Source organism: Macrosteles quadrilineatus, unplaced genomic scaffold, assembly GCF_028750875.1.
Source record: "Macrosteles quadrilineatus isolate MER2022 unplaced genomic scaffold, UCM_ALF_1.0 Scaffold_10__1_contigs__length_6754688, whole genome shotgun sequence".
In the NCBI taxonomy this organism is placed as follows: domain Eukaryota; kingdom Metazoa; phylum Arthropoda; class Insecta; order Hemiptera; family Cicadellidae; genus Macrosteles; species Macrosteles quadrilineatus.
Window position 1 is genome coordinate 2,435,498 of NW_026542603.1, and position 27,303 is coordinate 2,462,800.

General features: G+C 34.4%; 2 protein-coding genes across 2 annotated transcripts in view; one reads left to right on the forward strand and one right to left on the reverse strand.

Moving 5' to 3' along the window:
• Positions 1-4,316, reverse strand: part of LOC129004638 (zinc transporter ZIP10-like) — a 28,532-nt gene extending 24,216 nt beyond the window's left edge. Inside the window, exon 1 of the mRNA XM_054433186.1 lies at positions 4,103-4,316. Coding sequence (XP_054289161.1) covers positions 4,103-4,225 — 123 coding nt within the window. The 5' untranslated portion in view covers positions 4,226-4,316. The remainder of the gene's footprint in view (positions 1-4,102) is intronic.
• Positions 4,317-20,981: 16,665 nt separating this feature from the next.
• Positions 20,982-27,303, forward strand: part of LOC129004682 (neogenin-like) — a 160,901-nt gene continuing 154,579 nt past the window's right edge. Inside the window, exon 1 of the mRNA XM_054433242.1 lies at positions 20,982-21,152. Within this exon, the coding sequence (XP_054289217.1) occupies positions 21,095-21,152 (58 nt within the window). The 5' untranslated portion in view covers positions 20,982-21,094. The remainder of the gene's footprint in view (positions 21,153-27,303) is intronic.

Here is a 27,303-nt window from a genome sequence, read left to right on the forward strand (position 1 = left end):
TTCCTCAAAAGCAAAAGCCCAACATTTAGGAAGTTCAGTGGGGACTGAGGGGGCGGCTGGGTACCTTGTCTTTGCTGACGACCTTTGCTTGATTTCTCAGAGGATCACCAATAATATTCAGGCAAAACTAAGATCTCTACAAAGAGAGGCTGAAGAGGTGGGTCTCAAGATAAATGTGAACAAGACAAAAGGAAATGAGGTTAAAATCTAGAGTAGCCCAAGCCTTATAATTAAGTGGGAAGGTGATTGGAGAGGTCGAATCTTTCCAATACCTCGGGAGCAAAGTCACAGCAGACAGAGGGAGGAGCAAAGAAAGATGTTAGGAGCCTCATTGGGAAAGCTAATGCAGCATTTATTCAGCTTTACCGAATATTGTAAAATAGAAATATTTCAACGAAAACCAAAATCCACATCTATAACACAAATGTCAAGCCTGTCCTTCTATATGCCAGTGAAACTTGGAAAATGGATCAGCATAGTACTTCTCAGCTCCAGGTGTTTGTCTTAAGATGTGTTATAAGAGTGTTCTGGCCAAACACTATTTCTAATGAACAGCTTTGGGAGGCAAAGGGGCAACAAAAGATCAGCCTGGAAATCAGAAGACGGAAGTGGAGGTGGCTATTCATACTTGGCTTAAAATACCTACTTTGTATGGTCGCTATTTAATAATAAAGTATTAAAGTATTAAAGTATTAGGCCTCACTCTTCGGAAGTCGGACAAGGCAATTCAAAAGAAGGCCCTGGAATGGAATCCCCAAGGTACGAGAAAGAGGGGAAGACCTTGTGACATCTGGAGAAGAACAATAACGAAGGAAGCCTAGAGTGTCTGGGAGACCTGGGGTCAGCTGAGGAATCTGGCGCAGGACAGGGATGAATGGCGAGCTCTTCTGGATGCCCTAATGCTCTCGCTATAAAGCAGCGACAGGAAATAAGTCAAGCCAACAATGGAACAAATGGATCCAGTTTCAAAATTACAAAAAGCTACCATACTGAGAGTAACTAGTAGTACATTGTTAAGTGAGTATTATAATATCTCAGCTAAATAACCAGTTGAAATGCAGCAGGTTAAATAATTTTAGCATTCAAAACTTCCTCAAAAATGGGTGTGGCACGCTTTGTTATGCAGAGAGTCACCTTACAACTATTCATGTACCAGCCACTTTGAGTTGATAATCTGGTGGTCTTGCATTGTTTTGAGGTGAGTCAAACGTAATATCAATATCAAGGCAACTAGTTACCTAGATAATCAATTTAATTTATCTTATCAACCAGCCCAACACAAAACAAATTAATTGTGATTCATGGTACAAACTATCAACTTACCTATGGCTAATTGGATAAGATTGTAAATTTTGCGAAGAAAGTTTTAATAAGGTTTGTTAGAATCTTACATTAAGTAGGATAAATGTAAAGTTATGAAGAATGTTAATTACCTATATGTTTGATTTAGCAAATTTCCCAAACAAGTTATAAACTCCTACCATATGTCAATTGTCTAGACCTGAGACTGATTTTCGTTTTCGTTTTGATGTCCCCAGAGGCCAAGAACACCATTCGTTCGTATTCTTATATGTCTGTTATCACGATAACAGATGATCGCACTATGGGAACCGAGTTTTATCAAATTTGGCTTTTTGTTCCTAAGCCATTTTGTAGAGCTTTAAAACAAATCATTTTGAATACTGAAGTGTTGTTGTATGTCTAACAACTAGGGGGAAAATTTAAAAAACTGTAAAATTCTCCTACGGAGAATAGATTTAAATTGTTGTAGATAGTTTGTTTATGGAAATAGTTCGATGTAATTTGGCAAATTTGTTTACTTCACATTTGCCATAAACATTTCTTTAAAAAAGTCACCTACCCTAATTACCTTCCCTGTAGCAGCAAACCTAAGAACTCATAAAAATCAATGTTATTTAAATATAGGAAATAAATCTGACTATAAGGGGAATAACCTTGTGAAAATCCAACGAGGTAAATGGAATTCCCTTAGTCTGCAGGCTTGCTGCGGCTGGGGGTATTTTTTAGTTAAAGATAAGTAAGGACATCTGTGAGGGTCGTCATATAGATGTATCTCATCCAAATTCTTATGATAAAACTTGACAATGGCGTACCCTTCTAGCTGTCTCTCTTAAAAATCTGTATATACAACTTGACAAGTCCGCTAGCGTAGCGACAAGTTGTATCTCATACGCCTATGTCAAATCGTATCTACATCTAGTTGTCTCTCTTCAAAACCTGCAGACAAATCGACAGGTATGCTAGCATCAAGTTGTATCTTATACGTCTGTATCAAGTCGTATTCAAGACTACTGGTAGTTGTATCTAGACGACTAGATGTATCTACGTCTAGTTATCTCTCTTAAAATCTGCAAATACAACTTGACGGGTGTTATAGCGACAAGTTGTATCTCATACATAACTGCTTCAAGTCGTATCTACGACTAGTTGTAGCATGTAGCCTACCTAATCTCTATTTGTACTAAGTCTAGTCTCGTTATGTACCTTATAGATCAGTGATTCCCAACCGGTGTGCCGTGGCACACTGGTGTGCCGGTAGGCCCCTGTAGGTGTGCCACGAAAGTAGTTAAAACATTTTTGATGTCGTAATAGAGGTGCTTTAAGTGCGGTTGCGCGTTCATGATAACACGATCTTTTGTGAAGAATTACTTGTCAGTGTTGAATCCATGTTTCCAATTTTGAAAAGTCTGCGTCTGTTTGAAGGAAATATAATAAAGTACTTCTCATCCCTTGATATTTCGAACATTATTGCCACCAGGACTGATGTACGAATGATATGATATGTTCCGTACCTTTTTATTCCGTGTCCAGTCCTTAAAATAGTCAAGGGTGACAAGGGTGAGTTTCGGGTCATAAATGACCCATTTTCAAACCCATGTCATCAAATTGATTGGTCCATAAATCTGATAGAAGTCTTCGTTATAAGATACAAATACACGTCATCTTGTTAATTAAGCATAAAGTTCAACATAAAAAATTACATTCAACATTAAACATAAAGTTCACACATTTTTAACACAAAATACATTTAATGAAGGTAGCCGGCCACATTTATAAGGGACACACTGACGCAGGTAGCACGGCGGACACGATTGTGGTCATGATATTTTTGTCACAATATTTTTGTAGAAAAGTGTGCTGTGACTACAAACGTGTTCTAGTTAGTGTGCCCTGAACGGAAAAAGGTTGGGAAGCACTGTTATAGATTATAGAAAATGGAGTTACCGTACCTAATCTACTTTAACATCAAATTTTTCACTTATATTTGGGTTTAATGCACCCAGTTGCAATTTATTTTAAACCATTTTGGTTTGGCTAAAGTGGAAATGCAAATAAAAGCAGCTGGACATTTTGAATTTTCAACATAAACTTGTAGCTAACGGTACTACAAAAGTAAAGCTAACTTACTAGGAACGAATATATGAAATTACATGACAATTTTATTAAATTATAGTATTCTTCACTGATACTAGGTATTTTTTATTTTTATACTAAGTATGTAAGGGTTAAAAATAAATAATAAAAGTTAGACATCCCCTAAACCAAGACAAGAGCTAGGAGTAAGTTAGAGTATTTTATACTTCTACCTCCGTTGAAAAAATCAAATCTCTGAAATGAAATTCCAAAACAATGTTTCTGGAACACTGTCTATCAATCTTGGAGAAACAACAGAAAAATTGGAAATTACGAAGACTTCTCCTGCAAGATCAGATTCTAACCGTTTATGCCGAAATAAGTGTTGTAAAAAATAAGATAAATAATGTCATGTATCTAACAGAGCTTATCCAAGTACAGTAATCTTAATCCTCAAACTGACATAAATCATCATAATCCACATTTAGTGGGATTAACTTACCTAAGTATGTGATGATTGATGTTGACTTCTTTATTTTCATGGTCAACTTCATAACCAACACAGATTATGCATATTTAAATAAATGTCTTACAAAATATGTAAAATCCCACAAACCAAAAAAAAACAATATTTTAGAAAAATGCAGAGCATGCAGTAAGAATAATAAACATAAGTAAAAAACAAACTAATTCAAACACAACACAACTAAACCAAAACTAGTCTTACCTCATAGGTTATACTCCCGTTCTGCCCATATTTCTCTATGATTTGCATCAAAAAGAATCGGTGGTCAAGATTTTGCGAGGCTATTCCCGAACAAAGGCACAACAACAACAAGGGGGCCCACATTATTAAATGATCACTTTAATCACAACTGAATGATATAAATTGCACCGGCGCCTAACTAACAACCTGACAACAGGCAGGCACCGAACAATGTTTAACAAACTAATGTCCTATCTCTTCTCTTGCACTGTTACATTGAGAATGACAACAACAGCACATGAACTTTAGTAGTCAACCTGTCACGGTTATCAGTAAACGACGACGACGCACTACAACAACTGACTGAGACAGCAGAAGATAAGGAAATCAGCTGGCGGGCTGTCGCTGGCGTCTGGCGATGACTCGACTGCGATAGGTCGACTTTCGACTTTACCTGCGATAAGACTCATTCGAATGAATCTTTCGCGACATTTAATTTTTTCTCGTGTTTTACATTCTTCCCCTACACATAGTGTGAAGAGTTTTCAAATCATTTTTAGCGAATTTCCCATGGAATAAGCTATTACCGTAGTACTCATGGTAAGACCTGGACCCGGGACCGATTTAATTTTTCGTTTTGAGGTCCCAAGAGACAAAAAACACCATCCGTTCACATTCATATATATATATACTAGCTGTAACCCGCGGGCTTTGCCCCGTTTAAATTCTTAATTTTCAAGATTATCTCGTTCGCATGGCTCAATCACGTCCTGGTTGAAGTTTGTTCGCTACGCTCACTCGCCTTTAGGTTGGAGCTCGTTCGCTACGTTCACTCACCTTTAGGTTGGAGCTCGTTCGCTGCGCTCACTTGCCTTCAGGTTAGCTCGTTCGCTACGCTAACTCGCCTCCAGGTTGAAGTTCGTTCGCTACGCTCACTCACCTTTTGGTTGCAAATTAGCTGTTGTCATAAATGTAAAAGAAATAATAGTGCTGCACCCTGTTGGTAATCCTTGTAACTTTAATGCTATTGAACATCATAGAACAGAACCAACTTGTTTAATTGAAACAGCTGTTAAGATTCAATAATTCCATTTCTCATAAGGTTAACATAGGAAACTCCAGAGCCACTGGGACGGAGCCCGAAAGGATTTTTGAAATAAGAATATGCCTATATGTTAATCGGGAATGTGAGCTATCATCATGCCAAATTTCAGCCCAATCCGACCAGTATTTTTCGCGTTCACTTGTCACAAACATACATCCATACATCCATACATCCAAACTTTCTCATTTATAATATTAGTAGGATATATATAATTATTTATTTATACAGGGTGTTTTTTTAAAAACTTGCATCTTTATTTATGTAAAAACCGCAATAGATAGAAAGATGCAGTTTGCGGGAATCATCTATTGACGTAGGGGGACCAATTGTTTTGAATTCAACGTTACATTCACATTCCCCCCCTTTCCCCCCCTGCCACCAACTTATTTTTTTTAAATAGCAAGGTACCCCTTGTGACATATCAAATAAAAGAGCATAAAAAAAGAAAATGTTTGATGAAAAAAAATTGAAAATCGGTTCATAAGTTTGTGAGATATTCCCCCCCTCACCCCCCCGGAACTTAATTTTTTTTAATAGCAAAGTACCCCTTGTGACATATCAAATGAAAGAGCATGAAAAAAGAAAATTTTTGGTGAAAAAAAATTTAAAATCGGCTCATGAATTTGTGAGATAATCACCCCCCTTTTCCCCTTCCCATAACTTGTTTTTTAATAGCAAGGTACCCGCCCTTGTGACATATCAAATGAAAAATAAATTTCGCCAAAATTTTTCTTTTTTCATGCTCTTTCATTTGATATGTCACAAGGGGTACTTTGCTATTAAAAAAAATTAAGTTCCGGGGGGGTGAGGGGGGAAATATCTCACAAATTTATGAACCGATTTTCAATTTTTTTTCATCAAAAATTTTCTTTTTTCATGCTCTTTTATTTGATATGTCACAAGGGGTACCTTGCTATTTAAAAAAATTAAGTTGGGGGCAGGGGGGGAAAGGGGGGGAATGTGAATGTAACGTTGAATTCAAAACAATTGGTCCCCCTACGTCAATAGATGATTCCCGCAAACTGCATATTTCTATCTATTGCGGTTTTTACATAAATAAAGATGCAAGTTTTTAAAAAAACACCCTGTATGTGTCCGTTAGCACGATAACTCGAGCAAAAATCATTTTTCCCATTTTTTACCCTAAAAACTAAAAATTTCTTTCCGAACCATTTTATAGAGATTAAAAAAACAAATAATTGAGTGTATTGAAGCGTTATTATGCGCCTAATGGTTACGGGGAAAATTCCAAAAACTGTTAATTTAAAATTCCCATGTTATTAATAAGAATAAGTAAACTGTTGTAGTCTGCTTGTTTATGGTCATATTTTGATAAAATTTTGAAAATGCATTAATTTCATACTAAACTATTAACATTTTACAGAAAAACACACCTTTTTACCCTCCCTGTTGCAGCAAACCTAAGTAAGAACCTAAGTTAAACTAATGTTATTTAAAAAGGGAATGAATTTGATATTTTTAAAGAGACATTTTAGTGTAAATCGAATCAGGCAAATGGAATTCACTTAGTCTGCAGGTTTGCTGCGGCGGGGGTATTTTATTTTAATACCTTACGGTACTAATAATTAAAAATTCATTCATGACATTTTTGTAATGTTTGTTGTGTAGAATTTGAATGAGTAGAGTTATTTGAAAGGAATATTTAATTACTTTAATTGGTACTGGTTCTGTGCTAGTAATACACTTCTATACGAAAAGACCATGTAGATTCGTTTTTTTATTGGAAACAATTATTAACATTATTGGAAACAACAATTCGATTGTTCACATTGGTCACTTCCCCAAAATACTTTGAAAAGTCATAATTTCCTTTTAAAGTGATACACGGAAAACTGCTTAACTCTTTGCACACATACCTGTTGGCATTAAATGTACATGAATTTCCGTATTCCTTATAACTTTCCTTACAGTGCCTGATTTTCCTTGCGTTATCACTTTCAACAACAACCAATTTGTTATTGTTGTAATAATATGCATATGTAAGAATTAACATGTGTTTGCTTGTTTACTTTTCTATGTTTATATTTTCATTGTTCAACACAACATCGTAATTGTTTACATCTGATTCTTTTAGTTTAAAGTACCTGGGGACCGAGCTTTGCTCGGGGGAAATCATTAGTCCACTCTGAAAGCAGTCTTAGTACTGTATTGGAGACACATAGATCCATTCCCAAACTCCACACGGCTTGCCTTTACTACGTCCTACACCATTTCCTACGTCATGGACCTGTTTCCCTCCATTTCCATAGCACTTTAGGATTGTAGATAAATTAATCTAATCGTTATTAACAGTTCCCACTCTCCGGACAGCTCGTCTTTACTACGTCCTACACCATTTCCTACGTCATTGACCTGTTTCCCTCCCTTCCCATAGCATTTCAGAATTGCAGATACCTTAATCTAATCGTCATAAACAGTTCCCACACTACGGACAGCTCGCCTTGACTACTTCCTTCGCCACTTCCTACGTCGCGGACCTGTTTTCCTCCCTTTCCATAGCATTTTTGGATTGCAAATACTTTAATCTAATCATCATAAACAGTTCCAACACTCCGGCTACTCGCCTTGACTACTTCCTTCACCACTTCCTACGTCGCGGACCTGTTTTCCTCCCTTTCCATAGCATTTTTGGATTGAAAATACCTTAATCCAATCATCATAAACAGTTCCCACGCTCCAGACAGCTCACCTTGACTACTTCCTTCATCATTTCCTACGTCACGGACCTGTTTCCCTCCATTCCCATAGCATTTTAGGATTGCCCATACCCTTATCCAATCATCATGAACAGTTCCCACACTCCGGACAGCTCGCCTTGACTACTTCCTTAACACCTTCCTTCGTCACGGACCTGTTTCCCTCCCTTCCCATAGCATTTTAGGATTGCCCATACCCTTATCTAATCGTCATGAACAGTTCCCACGCTCCGGACTACTCGCCTTGACTATTTCCTTCACCACTTCCTACGTCACGGACCTGTTTCCCTCCCTTCCCATAGCATTTTAGGATTGCCCATACCCTTATCTAATCGTCATAAACAGTTCCCACACTCCGGACAGCTCGCCTTGACTACTTCCTTCACCACTTCCTACGTCACTGACCTGTTTCCCTCCCTTCCCATAGCATTTTTGGATTGCCCATACCCTTATCTAATCGTCATAAACAGATCCCAGACTTCTCACTGCTACCCTTGACTATAATCATAGACAATGTATCGAGTAATCTTCAGTATAATCTTTGCTAAATGGTGTTTTTCCTTTTGTACTGTATTTGTAATTTGCTAGTATACTGTGGGTAGTTGGCTTATTGTGAACACATGCTACAACTTCAAGTCTTTTGTTTACTTTTTCCTTGTTATTTAATTCATCCAACAAGGTTACCTAGCAACCCATAAGACTAATGTTAAAAAAATGTGATTTTCAGTTTCATTTTTCTACGTAATTAGATTTTTGTTGGCTGTTCTAACTGCAGTAAACTCGTTTTTAGGCCAGAATTAAACTATTTACAACATTTGAAGAAAATCGTCGGAACCGTTTTCGAGATCTTTGTGCAAGCAAGCATACATACATACAAGCAAACATTGCTCGTATTAGAGTATAGGATTAATCTGATTAATCAAGTATTTGCTCTTCCTTTTCCCCCATGCAGTAAATTAGCATATCTTCCTGCTGTTTTCCATTGGCTTCTTTAAGTCTGCTCAAAGAATGGTACATTTCAAAATGTTCCCATTCACTTGGGTTGAAGGGAAAAGGTTCAGGTGGTTTCACATTTAGGGGGATTGCAGCTTCATGAGTCACATTTAAATAATTTATCTCAGTAATTATCTCAGTAATCAGTAATTAATCTCGGTTGAATCATATACTTTTTCCTATTACAATAAATAAACAATAAAAATATTGAAAAGTAGGCCTAAACAAGCAAACAGATGTTAATTCTAACATTTGCATATTATTACAACAGTTATCAAATGTGTAGCATATATTGCGAGTAATTGACTATCGATAGTTTACGATATATAATGCTCGCAGATAAATCGAATGAAATAGGCTAATCAACAAAACTTCGTAAGTTCGACAAGCCAAATCAAGAGAGCACGCGCCATCCACTCTTCAATCCCACTCACTACACCAAAATTGGCAAGTGAGATGGCGAGATTATTTGAATTGATAATTACTTGACTTAATCACTTGATTCCTACTTAAATATGTTACTTGTTTGTTTGCTTGTGTAATGTCGAATATGCTTAGCAAACTGTTAGTTTTTAATTTTTACTTTATAAATACTTTGTATATATTCCATTGTATTTGCCTTGGTTTCACTACATCGTATGGGGGGCCAACAGTATTGACTTGCTTTGGAGTTACAGTATTTGGTCACTGATATGGTTACTTTTTCAATACAATACAATACAATTCGTTTATCGTTTATTAAGACATGTCAGACAGTAATCATAACAGTAAATAAAACTAATGCTAAAATATTTTATGTAATTTATACGAGCAATATTGGAAAATTATTTACTTGTAGATATGTAGATACTGGTAATTTAACTTGTAGGCCTATTCACGTAGTTTGTAAAATAGAAGGATAAGAATAAGAATTTTGTACGCCACTTTTTACTTTGTCTTGGAAATGTGAGAGTGGTTTTAACCTCGGGTGATTCGGAACCCGCTATGAGTTGAAATGACTTAATTTGTAACACAAAAATAAATAAACCTCATGTGTGTTTTCCCCTATTTTTCATAGCAAAACAAATACATTTTACGTCCTTTGCAAATATTATGGTGTTTACTCGCACTATCCAAATTAAATGCTACAACTTAAACGTGAGAATAATATGTCTACATCTCGTCCTTGGTAGTGTTTCTGGTGTCAGCGTGTATTTTGTCAATGCAAAGGCCTATCAGTATGCAAGACATAAACAGATTAGCAAAGGCAGGCGTGTTTGTGAGTGATGTACAGTAGCTGTATACCTTGTAAACTTTATGTAACCAGTCAATGGTGTCCGTGGTCTATTTCCCCTAGCGCGCGTTTTCGGACACGTTTGCTGTACTGGTACTTGGAAAGCTTAGTCAACAAAAAGGCTGATGCATGTTTGTCAGACCAGCCGTTGACAGCAGCACAGTGCGCTGTATCAACATTTTAATTACACGCAGATATTCTACTCAGTTGTTTCTGAAGTATGACAAATTATATTTAGATAAACAGAATCTCAGAAGTGACAAATCCCTCTAGATAAGACATCGAATCTTGAAATCCATTTGAAACAGCGATGTCATTCACCCCGCATAAAATTAGTTAAGTATTTTTACCATCGTACTTTTAGTAAAAGATTAAAGAACGGAACTCTTTAATATGAACAAAGTTTTCCTAATGTATTATAACACGTTTTGTGGATGTATAAACATGCATGTTAACGTTGTACCTTTACCATCGGACCAAGACATAATCGCTCAGCTAGAATACATTGGTGGTTGGGGTATTCGAACCCAAGCCGCAATGTCAGAAGTCCCGCGCTAACATTACTACGTTTTCAAAAATGTGTTCCTAGCCAATAACGATTGTTAGGACTTTTGTGATTTCATTTGTTCATTTTAAGCACAAATCGTGTTGACGTCCGTAAAATACTGAAAATTCCTATTATTTGTAAGGTTCAAAGAATAATAAAAATAATTTTATGTGTACTTTACATTTTATGAAATGTTGTACTGACTTTAAACTTAAAATTAAATAAATCGTTTGGTTAAATAATTTTTAAATATTTCATGATTACATTTTTCTTGGATATGCGCTCCCTTGCGGCTCATTCTGTTTTAACGTCTCGGTGGTTTTTAATATGTTATTTACATTTTCTCTAACTAGTGTGTTTATTCTGCAGAGCTAGGAGATACTGTAGCACAGATCGTTGCCTTGCACAGATTGAGCAATCTACATTACCGACTACAGTTCCGTTCTTATACACTCTAGCGCTAGTGTTGCCCGTAGTTGTTGCAATTTCCAACAGAGCGAACTCGTGTTACCTCAAAACATTATCTAGAATTAGATAGAAAATTGAACGGAAAAGACAAAACTATTGTAAAAACTTCATGTCACGGTTATTGGACGACAAAAAAAAACTTTATGTTTAATGTTTTAGCATGTCATATAGTTAGTGCAATGACTATTGGATAGTCAAAGGATATGGGGAAATAGCCATCATAGACCATATTGCATCACTAGCGTGGATCAAAAATAATGTTTAAACCCATGTTATTTATTTTTATTTCACCTGAATTACCTCCATGTTACAAATTGTAACTGAATAAACCTATTAGGAAATTGTAATTGTAGGAATTGTATGAAGTTGTTGTAAAAAGACGAGTTTATTAATTTAGCACGAATTAAATTTATTTCAATGAATTCGTAAGCTAGCAAAGTTAAAACTATTATAATTAATATGCCCAGGGGAAAAGGATGTATGTTGCAGTTTAAAATAGAAACAATTCACAGTAGAATGCTACATAGTTATTAAATGCCTACTGGATACCAATCCAATACTAATACACAGTATATCGCAGAATGTTATCACTTGTAAGAAACAGAGAAAAGATTGGTTAGCTAACATAGAAGATTCTTAGTAACACCGTGAGTTAAACTGTTACTTGGTGACTGTGTCAGGTTTCTAGGAAATAACGTGACAGAACAGACTACTGAGTGACAGAGACACAACATGTACACTATCCTGTGCACTTACCACTATAATTATACCAGACACATACCTATAAGAGCGTTAACTACCTAGCTTTCATGTCAAATAGAAATGTTATTCCCTTTTTTATTGATCGTTTTAACCACCAATGGTAAGAGCTGGTTGAGATATTGATAACAAAAAGTATTCCCGACACATATCTCACGTATTGTTTATTTGAACAGAAACATGTTAATGAAGCTTTTTTTCGATCCTGCAAACGTGTCAGGACATAATATAATACATAATATAACGAATACATAATATAAATCATGACTCTGTTTTGGAAATTTCTAAGACACACGCTGCATTGGACGAGTTGTCACATTGGTTACACAAACAAAAAATGTTAAGTATATTAGATTTAATCCCTTCAAGTTACATGAATTCAAGTTACTGCGTCTATAAGAATTCTTTCCAAGTGACATTGATAAATTTCTTAAAGGTTAATATGGGATATTGATGCCTACATTTAAGTGGGTTCTCTCAGGCTGATGAAAATTTAAAATGACCGCCATGTTGTACTGGGTTGAGATAGAGACCTCTAGTTTTCGCTGATATTCTTCTTTAATAAAGGCCTTTAAAATGAGGTGTCACTCGATGGGGCTTTACATTTAAAATTTTGGAGCTACCCCCAAAATACCCCATTTTGGGGTCCCGGGAAAAATTGGGATACCGTCCAAAAAGTGCAGTTTTATTTTTAATGAAGGTATGTGGAGTTTAGTTTTCCTGGTGTCACCCATTAAAAAGTTAACTAGGGGTATCCACACATTTGCCCAACCAATGTCGAAGCTTGATGTGAAATCTTTGCGTGCATACCTTCAATTTGAGACCTCAATAATTAAAATCGGTCGAGTAGAAGAGCGAAACGAACTCGGAAAAGAGAAATTAAATTTAACTCCCATAAGAAATACATGGGGAGCAAATTTCGTTTACGTATACACCGAGTGGGATTCTAGATAAATGTATGCCGTTGGGTGATGGCAAATCTGTATGTGCATACCTTCAATTCAAGACCTTAATCATGAAAATCGGTCGGGTAGAAGAGCCAAATGAACTCGGCAAAGAAGACCCAAATTTAACTCCCATAAGAAATACATGGGGAGCAAATTTCGTTTACGTATACTCCGAGTGGGATTATAGATACGTTTATGCCGATACTTGATGGCAAATCTGTACGTGCATACCTTCAATTCGAGACCTCAATCATGAAAATCGGTCGGGTAGAAGAGCCAAACGAACTCGGCAAAGAAAACCCAAATTTAACTCCCATAATAAATACAATTTCGTTTACGTATACTCCGAGTGGGATTATAGATACATTTATGCCGATGCTTGATGGCAAATCTGTACGTGCATACCTTCAATTCGAGACCTCAATCATGAAAATTGGTCGGGTAGAAGAGCCAAACGAACTCGGAAAAGAAAACACAATTTGTTTAATATATAAGATTTAAACATACGGTCTCCACCTCTAGGGAACAGCTTCAAACTCCACCACGGATAATAATTGAAAATAAAACTAAAATGAATAAACTGAGAAAGTTTATCAAGCACCGTAGAATGTTTAATGGTTTAGGCTATCTAGCAAGACACAAAATACTTTATACTATAGAGGATCAATTACAAAACTTAGTGAAATAAATAAAACATTTAAAACCGATTATTGTTTAGTGTTGATGTACTTGTTAGTGTGTTATTATCTCAGGTCAAATGTCATTCAACAATTTTATCATCATTTAAATTTTATGAAAAGTCCGTAAATAATTGTTATGAAAAACAATAATTAATGTAAGTAGAAATTAGTTTCCCATTAATCCTTCTGCATGCATCTAACGTTCAGAGCATTGAGTCAGAGGAATGAGTCAGTCTTAGCAATAGTTAAACAATGAACACTGATCATGACCTTAGAAACATCACCGTTCCTAGGCGGAACATCAGTAAAACAGTCACACTCATATGAGTATACAGACATGAGTAAGAACGTTACCGTCAGAATGATGTCACAGGTGAAATCGTCCATGACTTGACTTGAGTACAACATTGACATTTAACTTTGTGTACAATAGAGGGCTTAAATCTGAGTGCGAAAACGATTTGTTTAGTATTTGATAAAAACATTTTCCGACATACAGCAACAAGAATTTATGTTTTCAATTATACATGTGTTGTTGGGGGTTCTTTTTATCCCTAGGAAAAAAAGAATAAGCTTGCGTTAACTGTGTATTCGTATGCCATTGTTATATTGTTGATTAAAATAATCCCAATAAACTATAGTATAATAGTTTCGTTATTAAAATGTCTTTGTGTTAATACTTAATATTGTGTTATATTGCATAGCAATACAATGCATAGCTTTATGACGTTTAAGCAAATTAAAGTTGTCGTAACCAGGCCTAAGTGATGAAATAAACTTCATCAGTTATCGTTACGCCTTTGAAAAAAATATTTGTCAAAATAAATCATGTAAATTTTACATGTACATATATTATAATTCCGTCTACAACCCAATCGTATAGTTGTCGTAACTAGTAGAAAATAAATAAATATTTTAATGGCAAAAATGGGCATAATTTAATATTAATTGCTTAAACAAAATACTTTCTAACACACATTCACATTTAATTAACTTTCGCGTACACATTTAAGCAAAGATCACAAAGTTAAATCAATAATGAACTGTCCAGTCTCCAGTTCAAAAACTATTAAGTTAAGTCACTTTTTCTAATTTTGTAGGTAAATCGTACACCAAGAAGTTACCAAACTACATGTAATAAGGTAATATGGTTTCTGATGTAATAATGAACAATTGATTCCTTTACTTTCCTAAAATTAGACTAGTTTTATAACAAACTTGTATAATTGACTTTTTATATAAAGTCAATGTTTGTATACAGGAGCCCCGAGTACCTCAATTGCATCTTTACATTGAAGGCACCTCTCATGTCTGAAGCACCGCAGTAGTTTATCGATGTGAAATTAATCCCGGCATCGCTCGTTCAGTTACAAGAAAAATACTGAAAATACTGCTTGTCCCGAGATTAGAGAAAAGTTTTGCACTTGAATTGTCAATAAAAACCTCTATTTCTAGCCCAGTGCTACTAGTGTTGTATTCGTCGCTCGGTGCATCTGAATTGCTAGCTCGCCGATTGCAGGCGTTCCCTGCAAATTGTGTTCACCTTCTGGTACTCTATAAAATAAATCAACCTCTGACTAGAATCTAATCATTTCAATAAATCAATACAAATATTTTACTGAAGCAAATATATATTTTAATAAAAAATCAACAATGAAAACCTTTATTATAATGTTTCTGGTAAATCAAGAAGTGTGATCAATTTTTTTATCCATCCTTTTTTTTCAAGGTTTATTTAAAAATATGTCATGTAATAATTATTTTTTATCATTCAATGTATTTGGAATTTTTGTTTTGGCTTTGGAATGGATTATACATTAAGCCTTACATGTAGGTAGGCGGAAATGATTTTGATAGAGGAACGCTACGAATTACTTTTTAGATTTAGGATTGTTCAAATTGTTCAAGACCTTTTGAAATACAGTATACTAACCGCGGATATGTAACTTATTGTTACTGCATGTTACCAGCCTCTTGTTTTTGTGGGATTATTGCTGAAATGTTTAAGTAAACCCCTACTAGTAGTAATTCTAGCAGATTACTTTATATAACATAAACTACCCATCGCCAACCATGAATATGCTTGTATAAAATAAATATTTTCTTATTTTAAAACCAAACCATTTAAAAAATAGTCCTATAAAATCCATTACATTTGTGATTACAACAGGGAAATTAAGCTATATTTCTGTAAAATTTGTAATCATAATGTCAAAACTTTTCTTTGTGGTATGACAGTTATAGCTCAGTTGTAAATGAATGAGGCAGTTAAAAAAACACAAAAACTATTAGTATTTTACAACTGCCCTCTGACGGTTGGTCAATATCAAACCAAAACTAACAACTTCGACATAGACACTGAACGTCTAGTTCATGCTTGTATGTATAAAGTCAAAGGAAAAATGCAGCCTTTAGACATAAAACACCACTAGAACCTTCAAGCTTGGTGCTCTACTCAGCACTTAATATCACATATGATATCACAATATCAGTAGATAAAATATCAACTTAAATCTGGGTCAGGTGTTGTATTTCAGCCAAAGTGCAAACCCTGGCATTTTGTGAGACCCGACAAAGGTTATTAGATATCGCGCCAAGCAAGACTTATTAGTTTTGTCAGAATAAATGTTAAATACAGGAATTGGTATTTTAAAATAACATGTTAAGACTCGTATTTTGAAAAAAATATATTTATCTGGTCGAAAACTTTGAAGACGTGAGAAAATTTATCATTTAATAGTTTTATAACTATTATAAGCACAATTTATTGATAAATACTATTGGTATTTATTTATTTATTTATCAATATTGGTATTGTTTGGTATATTGGTATATTGGTATATTTGGTGTATTGATTGGTATTGTTTCTATCATAGGGTACGAGAATGGCAAGAGTTATTTTGTAAAAAAGGACTATTTCTAAATGTCGCTTTCTTACAAAAAAATTTACTTATTTCTTTATTTTGTTCTCGGAGACCTTTACTTCTTTGAGAGCTTTATTCACCCCTGTATAGTTTCATTAGGCCTATTTATAAACATGCAGTATGTACTCAAACATTTTCTAGTACTAAATATTGTACACTATAAAGCTTGCTTTGACGTCTTTCTTATTTTAAGGTAAAATTATACATTGCGTGCCTTAAATATTGATTTAAATTCTAGAGGATACTCCTGGTTTATATATAAATCACATTATTTTCCAAAATCCACTTAATAATTGGTGAAATGTAAAATAAATAAATAATGAAAATCGTAACACGTCTTTTTTCATATTTATACTATACAGAAACTTACCTTACAGATCTCTACAATGCAATCCACGCTAAAACTGTCCACATAGTTGATCTTCTAAGGCTCCAAACATCAAAAGTCTACCCTCTTACAGACTGATGAACACTTTCATTACACTCTAATAAAACCCAAACCATAAAATAACACTTCCCAATCAAAGTGGTGAAGTAGTGCTAATGGACTATAAACAGAGGAACATGAATCGAACCGTCCTAAATGGAATATCAAAATAAAAGAGTCACCGAAGATGCAAGCTAAAGCAGTCAGTTGGAGGGTAAATTGGGCATATAGATTATAAACATACATCCAGGATATCAATGTATCCATACAGCTATAGGCTTAAATCATACACTCCTGCTTGAACACGTTAACTTCTACTATTACCAACAGAAACAAACCTTGATTTGTTATCACCCGATCTTTCTGAAAGCTTGTTACAGGTTTTTGTTGTGTCTTACAAAAAGAAAACTGTTTAAACATTGACTTGGAATATTACAATAAACTTATCACCTTATTGTAACGTCTTAATTCTGTTTGATGTGCGTTACTTTAACATTCAAAGTGTGCTTAAACATATTTTTAAACTAGATCCAGGTTTTTTCACGTTACTTCACACTAGTAGTTTGTTAGAAGTTCGGCATTGTCATTTAGATTACATCCATTGGTGATTGGCGGGATTTGAACCCAGACCTCGGTGATAGAAGTTTCTTGCTCTAGAACAGCTTGCTCCCTAACTGTATATAGTCTATACATATTTCATTGTGTTGTTGTTATAAAGGAAAGAAATGGTTTACATCCGTTGGTGAAGTTCATGAGCATAATACAAGGTCAAATAGAAATTTGTTCTATCCCAGAACTAGGCTTGAAAAAACTTTGAAATCTTTTCCTGTTTCAGGTATACGTTTTTTTAACAAGCTGCCTGTCACCGTCAGAAACCTTCCCCTTCCAAGATTCACTCAGGTTATGAAGTCTTGGCTCATTCTGCATCCTTTTTACCACACTAATGAATTTTACAACACCAACCTCAACACCTCTTCTGCCCTATTAAACCCTTAACCGCTGTACCTTCCATCCGGACCAAATCAGGTTTCATATTTATATTTTTCCAAATCAGGTTTCATATTTATATTTTTTGTCATTCTTATGTAAGTTTGTGAAGCACTTGCATTGTGATTTGTGATTTGCACTGTTCTAGATATAAGCATGACGAAGCCTATTGTATTTATTGTAAATATTTAACGGCAAATAAATCTTTGAATCTTTGAATCCCTAACGCTATAGGGGCAAAACTGGGAGTACGTTTAATTGATGTCTCAATTCAATCATCGGTAAATGTGTATTCTAGATCGTTTAAAGTAGAGAACGAATACATTCCTAGGATGAAGCTTCCTCGAATACAAACGAGTATTCTTAGGATGAAGGTAGCGCCTTTAAATTTGAATCGATCTTTGAGGTATACCCATACATAAAACATACTCCCTCATCTAAAGTTTGGAACCTGGAAACACTTTTCCCTGTGCATAAAAAAAAAGCAATATAACTTTATCCGATTGTGTACCTTATGACAGCTGCAGACTTAGAATGGTTTCTACAACGTTTGTGAGTATAGAGTAGTAACTGAAATAGTTAACTCATCTGTAAAAACCAACTAAAGCCATGAAAAAAATCATAGTTTCATAAGCCATTTGTAGAGTGTGTTACTGTCTAAAATTGTATTTCAGTGATTTTTTTTGTCATTTCAATATTTTATGTGACATAAAATTTAATATGCTATAGTTAACAATAAGTTGTCTATTCAAGATGGGCTCAATGAAAGGTTGGCGTATTTGCCAGAAATCCGTCATCAACATCAGCATTTCGTGGTTCAATTCAACTAACTCAGTCAGTATTTAAACCGGGTTCAACTTTAAATGGGAATGAAATGTCTAGTTCTATCTACAATAAAATATTATAGTCAACCATTCCTTGGCAATTAATTAACACACCGTTTACCTCTTCAACATATGTTCGACATATGTGGTCTATGACAGTATGACACCCACTGGTCATAAATAACCAGCTGTTTAGCTTCCTCCTGAATCACTTACATTTGGACCGGAAGTGGTTTTTAGCGCGAAAACCGCGATGAAATTAAGAACTAAAAATAATTGCAACTCAGGTTTCTCCGTAAACAGCGTTGACTAGCATCCCGCTTTTTTACATTTCAGTCGATGACAGCAACAACAGTTACGTCATCTTGGTTACCCGCCAATCTATGGTGGATTCCCGCCAAAACTGTACCTCCTCGCTTCGTATCACTCGCTGTAACGCCTCTAGAATGTTTCAATGAAAAGTTGGGTGTTGAATTGTACATATAAAATCCATTGTTATGACTGATACTACATTAGTGCAAATTTAAAACCTTTGCATATGGTTAGAACCATGTACATTCTAACATAAAGTTGCAGACGATGTCATGAAAAAAATTAAATCAATTAATAAAAGAATATTATACACAGTATACACAAACTAAGAGAGAAAATAAATAATATACTGTAGAACAGTTTGTATAATGGCAAATTAAACTATGTTGTTTTAAGTAAAAAAAAATGCTACAACTGGTTCTTATATACAAGATGTGTACTTCGGTATCCACAAATCAATGATAAAACGTAAAAGTCTTTTTTCAATATTGTTTACAAATCAGTACTTTTTAAATTATGACTACCTCAACTAATTATTATTTTTTTATGGTATGAATCAAAATCTTCTTTATTTAAATAATACTTCTAATGTTTATTTGTAAAACTAATCAATCAATTAGCTAGTCAATCAAAAGTTTTTTATGTAATTTATAAATGAAGAAAGCTTAATTTAATATGTGGTAAAATAGATCACTTAATCGATTAATTTATCACTATAGCTCATAATGAAATCTACAGATTATTTTTCAAATATTCTAAACCACATTGTATTGCAAAATTTTGGTTACGTTCTTTGTTTGGAAGAAACCACTCGGTTAAACATCAATCACGAAATGGAAGTTACACATTTCCTTAGATAAGAACGCGCGTAAAAATGTGATTGTTCTTTGCGTCATTAAAATTATCATCTATGTATTCATCAGTGATAAAACTGATTTGTCATAACCGCCTTAACAATATGTTAGTCATGTGTCCATATACATATGTACATTTAGTTAAAACGAACAATAATCGATAACCTTACCCTTACAAACCCTAATAGCAATGTTTTTCTACCTACGAGATAGGGTCATACGTATAGTCGACTGTACTTCGAAAATTAAATATCAAAAAGTATTGTGACAACATTTGTTGAATATTGTGACAATAGAAAAAGCTATTTATATTTAGGCTACACACTGTAAGTGACATGTACATATTGTTGACGTCATGGGAGTGATGTGAATATACACTTTAGATTGGTATACTGCAAATTTAGATCATATCACACAATTCTGAAGCACCCTAAGACTAAGTTAAGAAAGTTACATTTTCTATAGACTTCGTCCAACAGATCTTGAGGAAGTCTTCGCCGTATCCTATTTAGTTTTGTTTCGCCAATACTGAAAATCCAGAAACATTGCATAAACATTTTAGATATTTTAATTAAATGTGGATCATGTGGATTTTTCAATGGCGGTCTCAATATACTCTACTACAAGCTCTTCGTGTTTATATTTGTTTCTATTGAACCACGGAGGATTCACAGTCATTCTAAGAATTTTGCTTTGGATCACTTGAATTTTGAATTGTTTATTTTTTTATACAGCCAATCCTCAGATAGGTTATGCATTATGTCATTAACTAGTTATTTGTAGATCAAAAGTGCACAAGCCAGTTTTAGGGAAAATTTTCTATTGATCAAAGAGAAAATTGTTATTTAAATTAGTATTTTTTTCGTACACATTTAACATGTGTTAGAAGTTCATGTGTAGAAGAACTCTACAGTTTCTTAATGCGGGGATGACGAATTCTGCTGAACTGACAAAAATGCATGCTTTATGACGCTTCATACTACATTGTATACGTGGAATAGAGTCGTCTGATTCATCCCATGCATAGTGGTATCCCTCGCCGCGCCAAGTGAACGTGTCACCAGCAGTAGTGTAGGGAGGCGCACCATCGCACCACGGTCCACGCCGCGCTCAGTTCAGTTCAGTCCGCCGCTGATAGTCGACTTGCTCAGGTGTGTGTGGTTATTGTGCTGTGCCGGCAACTTTACTGTTCAACCATGAATCGTTCAACGTTCTGGCTTCTGTGCCTCTTGGGATGCGCCTTATTCAATCAAGGTAAAATTTTATATTTTTTAAAAGTTGTTTAACGTTTTTTCACGTGAATCTCAATCGGATGGGAAAGGTTTGTGTAAAAGTTTGATTGTGCATATGACTGTGTAAAGTGTTAGGCCTACTGGTAGTTGTTTAATAAAAAAAATTGGGTTAAAAAGGGGGTTAAAAAATTCTGTTAAGGCTACTGTTAACAATGTGAGAAATCGCCCACACGTTTTATGAGCAGTGACTGAGTGACTTATATACTGTATGATACTTAGTAAAAAAGCAAAATTTCGAAAAATATTCTTCTAAAGATTGCAAAAGTTTCAATCTTTTCCAACGTATAGAAAATACACAGTTTTAAACATTTAATTGCACATTATGAAATTATTTATAAAACTAATGTTTACTTTTCTGTATGTTTCGAAATATGCTGTGTACGGCCTTTGGGATTATTGTATTCCAGCAACTAGACACAAATCTTCTCCACATACATCTTCCGAGCAAATCTTTACCTATTCTGTCGTGAAATTGATTCCGCACACAAAAATAAAATTAGCATTAGCCTCACATAAATTTTAACCATAAAGTATAAAGGGTATTCGCAGACCTATTCCCCAGACCTACCCTACAAAGGGGTAGAGGTGCCGATAGACGGACTAGCCGACTCACCCCAGGGGATAAAGGGATGAATTAATATATTCACAGCAAACCTGACCTAGGATATATCAAATAATGTAACCCCTCTCGGTGTTGTGATTATTAGCGATGGGGGACGGAACTGAGAAGGACAAGAGTAGACCTATTTCACTATTGCTCAAAAAGTAAAAATATTTGTTTATTCTGAATTTTATTAGTATTGAATATATTTTGTCTGTACTATCTTTTGGATAAGGCCATAAATACAGGTCATATCAATAAACTGTTGTAAGTGAATGATTAAGTCATGAGGGACGGAGAAGAAAAAAATTAACCCATACAGTATAATTAATGTTCAATGAGCAAAATTATTTTTCAAAAGTTCTAAATTAAATGTGTTTTTAATGTTGTTTGTGAGTATGTCAATATGTTTTGTGAGTCTGAAGGCTCGATACAGCATACAGTAATTACAAGCAATAACATATATATATATGAAATTGATTTTTCAGGTATAGTTTCGTGAGTGGGGAACGAAAATTATGTTCCAATTATAACTTTTAAGTCCAGTTTTTATAATTACTAGTTTAATTCAAATCTATGAAATACAAGAGCAATACTATAGGCCTAAGTGACAATTTAAAATAGAAACACACCAACGACTTGGATTTCTATATATTTGGCATTCCGGCATTTAATAAAGCAAAACTAATTTCAGTATCGTTTAAAACTCATTAATTTATCAAAATTAGAGTGTTCAGAATAAATACTTCATCTATGGTTCTACCAACTGCTTCCGTTAACACTTCATCACAAGCTGTGGCAAAAAAGTTAATGCGCGGAACTGGCGGACAAAAAAGTTAACCGCGTGTTCGTGAGAACTACTTTCTGGGGGCCTTCGGAATCAAATAGAATGTCAACAATAAATATCATAGTTAGTTATATCAGTTACCTCCTTGTGTTACATGGTTATACCTTTCAATTTTCTTTTATCAATTTCAACAGATTCTGTCTTTACGAATGTTACTGAAAATAACAGTTGCAAACTACGACATATTGCATTTATGTAGTTCCCAGGCGTTACTAAAGTTGCTAATATGTCAGTGTTATCTATAAAGTGTTACTATCTGAGAGATATCGAGGGTTATTGGGCGATAAGCCTTTGCAGGCATGAGATAACTAAGATACAACTGTACAGTAATGTAGTTATACCAAACGTAACATTATACCAACTGTTGTGTAAAATATAAACATCTAAATTGTAAACTATAAATTACCAGTTTCCAGCTATATATACTCCTTTATTTCATCAATTGATAGTGTACTTCTATCAAACAGAGGCACAAACAAGAGAAGTAACATTACTTCTTCTCCTGCCTGTGACAGTAACTCCTTCATATAGAGGGCGGGGCAGCACAGTTCACAGTTTGATGGATAAGGCGGTTGCAAATTAAATGAGACCGTAATTTCAAATTGTTATTCCGCTGTCGTAAAATTTGCATAGGAGATCTATCGTCTGCATCCTGTTTACAAAGCTTAACAAATCGCTTATTTTTCGTAGTTTGTAGAAAAAGTTAAGAAGAATTTGTAACCCAGTAACCTGGTTATAAAAAGCAGGGTCTACCTTGCATGAAATGGGGTAGTAGGTTTCTTTTTTTTATGTTGTTAGTAATATTACCGAGATGCTAAATCCAAATTTTCGACCTCGGCGACCTTCCGGATCACCTCCAAAAAGCTTAAAAATCGGCGGAATTTCGCACTATTTTTACGTTTGTGTGATTTTGACCCTGAAGCATCACTTTTTCATAAAGAACAACCACAACCATTTTTAAAGTACATTAAATTACCTATCGTTTAAGACCAAAATAGTTATTACAGGCCTAATAGTTTTCAAGATATGACTCAGCAAACAACAGCTAAAATTATAAAATTTTGAAATTTTTTAAAGTTTGGCTAACGTTAACCCTAAAGCATAACTTCCTCATTATTCTTCATTGAAACAACCTCATTTACTTTAAAACTACATTAAATTACTCACAATATAAGACCAAACTGGTGATTATAGGCCTAACACATTGAGAGATATGACTCTCTCAAGTTTCATAAAATCTTCCATAAATGTTTGTATTTTAAGATTCAAGCTATTCAATTTGGTCAAATTTTATAAAAGAACCATAATAAGAATACTAGAGGTCCCATGCTGCTCTGCAGCGTTGAAATAAATATAAAATCGTAGAAATAATCTAATTTATGATTTTTGTTTGAGTAATACAGTATCTTGAACTTAAATGATTCAAACGATAAATATCTAAAATTAAATCCTAAAATTGACTGATTATTTTTAGTCTAAAACCTACATAAAAACATTAAAAATACTGCAGCTATTAAATTTTACATATATAAAATCCTTATGAAAAATAGTTTTTATATTGGTTGTTCACCTTGCGTTTGCTCGATACTCGTCCGATTTGAATAATAGCTTAAGAAAACCAGTATTTCACTGAAGGTTCTTAGATTAAAATATATAGGATTGTAAAATTATAACTGGTGAAGGTACATCTTAAATTGGAGTAGAGTTAGAAAATAAATCAAATTATGAGTTTCGGTCGATTAATACGGTAGGTAAATATTTGCCGATGCTTTATGTGAAAACTTGGCATCTATGCCTTCAATTTGAGAACCCAATCATGAAAATCGATCGTGCAGAAGAGCCAAACCAACTCGGAAAAGAAAAACAAATGTTGTAATATATAAGATAAACAAATTTATATTTTATTCAAAAACAGATTATAAGTTGTTTTTAATGGAATAAATCTATTGTAATTCAAATGTTCATAGGCCTACTATCAAGAGGAATTGATAGAAATAATGAAGAGGCGACAGTGAAAAAAGGTTTTAACTTTGCTGTCGTTCTGCAATGCTACATATTACTTCTTTTATGCCAAGTTTTTGCATCGGTAACTGCAGAATATGTTGAAATTAGGAAACAAAATGAATTTCAATAAACACCAGCTATTTACCACCAACGGGTTCTTCACCATTGTGTGTTCTGAAAAGTTCTAGACGGGAGTTTGGACAGACATGACTATAGAGCAGGTGCTCATTTGTTTAATGAAAAGCTATGTAGGTTTGAGTCGGGACCATGGTATAACTGACACCGTGCTCACCCGATGGACACTAGGACTGATATAATTTATCTGTAGAATATAAGTGCTGAAGTTGAGGAGTAGGCCTACTGCAATGTTAAGGCAAATACAACTGAGTAGCATGTAGAAATGAGACCCTCACGAGTCACTCGAGTTGGAGCGAATACAGAGAAGCTGTATGACTGGTTACTTCGTCACCCTCCATTCCCTAATACTGATGTTATAATGTTCTTAAGCAATGGAATTGTTGGAGGGAAACTGTCAATGGCTAGAGATATTGACAAGGCAGTGATGTTGAGAGTTTTATGAGAAAAATATGAATAAGTCAAATACAAAATTAAGAATAAAGTAGTATCTCTTTCTTCTGAAGTTAATACTGTGACTGATGGCAATAGAAAGGTGACTATTAACCCCCTCGCCCCTCACACTGTTTCACAGGTTATGCGTTCTAAAGCAGTCGGATGAAGAATTAAAGCACTTCTTTACACATTGATTCTCACCATTACCCATGTCTCAATTGAATGAAAAATTAAATTATAGTTCACACGTCCAAACGTCTCAAGTTAGTCATACAAGTCTATCTTCAACTGATACCCTCACAGGACGAGTTCATGTCCAAAGGTACAAGGATCATCTAATCACAGACGCCATCGCCCTCAGTGTTCTCCAACCTGCTCCCGCGACAATAAAAATACAATAAATAGCGTTCTACACAGGCCTGTGTTCTATCCACGAGAACCATATTGTAACAATGTACGTGCGTGTTTATGTAGATAGATACGATAGATTTGTTTCCATTTTAACAGTTTTTAATTTATAAAACAATATAGTGTTGAAATGAAATAAATTTGTTTATTTGTTATTATGGTTCTTTTATAAAATTTGGCCAAATTGAATAGCTTGAATCTTAAAATACAAACATTTATGGAAGATTTTATGAAACTTGAAGGGTCATATCTCTCAATGTGTTTGGCCTATAATCACCATTTTGGTCTTAAATTGTGAGTAACTTAATGTAGTTTTAAAGTAATTGAGTTTGTTTCAATGAAAAATAATGTGGAAGTTATGCTTTAGGGTTAACGTTAGCCAAACTTTAAAAATTTTCAAAATTTTATAATTTTAGCCGTTGTTTGCTGAGTCATATCTTGAAAACTATTAGGCCTGTAATAACTATTTTGGTCTTAAACGATAGGTAATTTAATGTACTTTAAAAATGATTATGGCTGTTCTTTATGAAAAAGTGATGCTTCATGGTCAAAATCACACAAACGTAGAAATAGTGCGAAATTCCGCCGATTTTTAAGCTTTTTGGAGGTGATCCGGAAGGTCGCCGAGGTCGAAAATTTGGATTTAGCATCTCGGTACTATTACTAACAACATAAAAAAATGAAACCTACTACCCCATTTCATGCAAGGTAAAATGCGTTAGGTTACTGGATTATTGCTTTTATGGGCTATTGTATTTTATCTTTTGGCAAAAAGATTGAAATATTCATCGTACTTTGCGGTGTTCTTAAATGGTTTTCAAAGGTTTCAGAATGAGTTGTTGAAGTCTTAAGAAAACTTATCTTATGAGTTTTTGATAAGTTCCTTATCTCGTGTTGTTATTCAAACTCAAAAAAAATTTTCAAAAAGAATCTTTTCATGGATTATGTATTTTTCTCAAATAAGTCAATGAATATTTAGTGCTTTACAGATAGCTGATATGTAGTATTTTTGGATTGTTATTTTAAATTAAACGTAAAAGGTGCTATGGTTTTCTGGGGGTCGTCCTTTTAGTTTTTATCCTTTTAGTTAGTCCTCATCTACAGCTTCATTCTCTCAATTGAAATTATCTGAGAGGCGCGAATATTATTTGCAGAAAGGTGTTTACATAGTGAGGAGTAGCAAATAAGCTATCCTGAACATTAAAATTTACCACTGACCTCTAACGTAAGTATTAAACGTAACTGTCATAAAGTACATTTTCAGTAAGCTAAAATAAAATTGTACAACATATAATGTCTTTTTCAGTTAAATAATGATCTTGAATTCAAAATCGTACAATCGCATACTAGATTTTTAACCCGGTAATTTACAAGTAACATCGGGACACTGTAAGTTACTTTACCAAAGAATGCAGCCAAGAAGGCTGTGTGGGGTGAACTGACGTGTTTACCAAGGAGTGTAAATAAGACAACGTTAGCCCAACTGTCGGTCTATTTAAACATCCTTATCTCAGATACTGATAACATTCCCGGCCCTGTTAATTACAACATTACACTCCTAAACTTAACTATTTACTACACTGTTGACTACAGACATTGACTTTGGATATAGCTAATAGACGTGTGTGTTTCAATTACATTTCAGTGCGTTCATGTCGACTGATGTTGACTGTTTACAGTGTT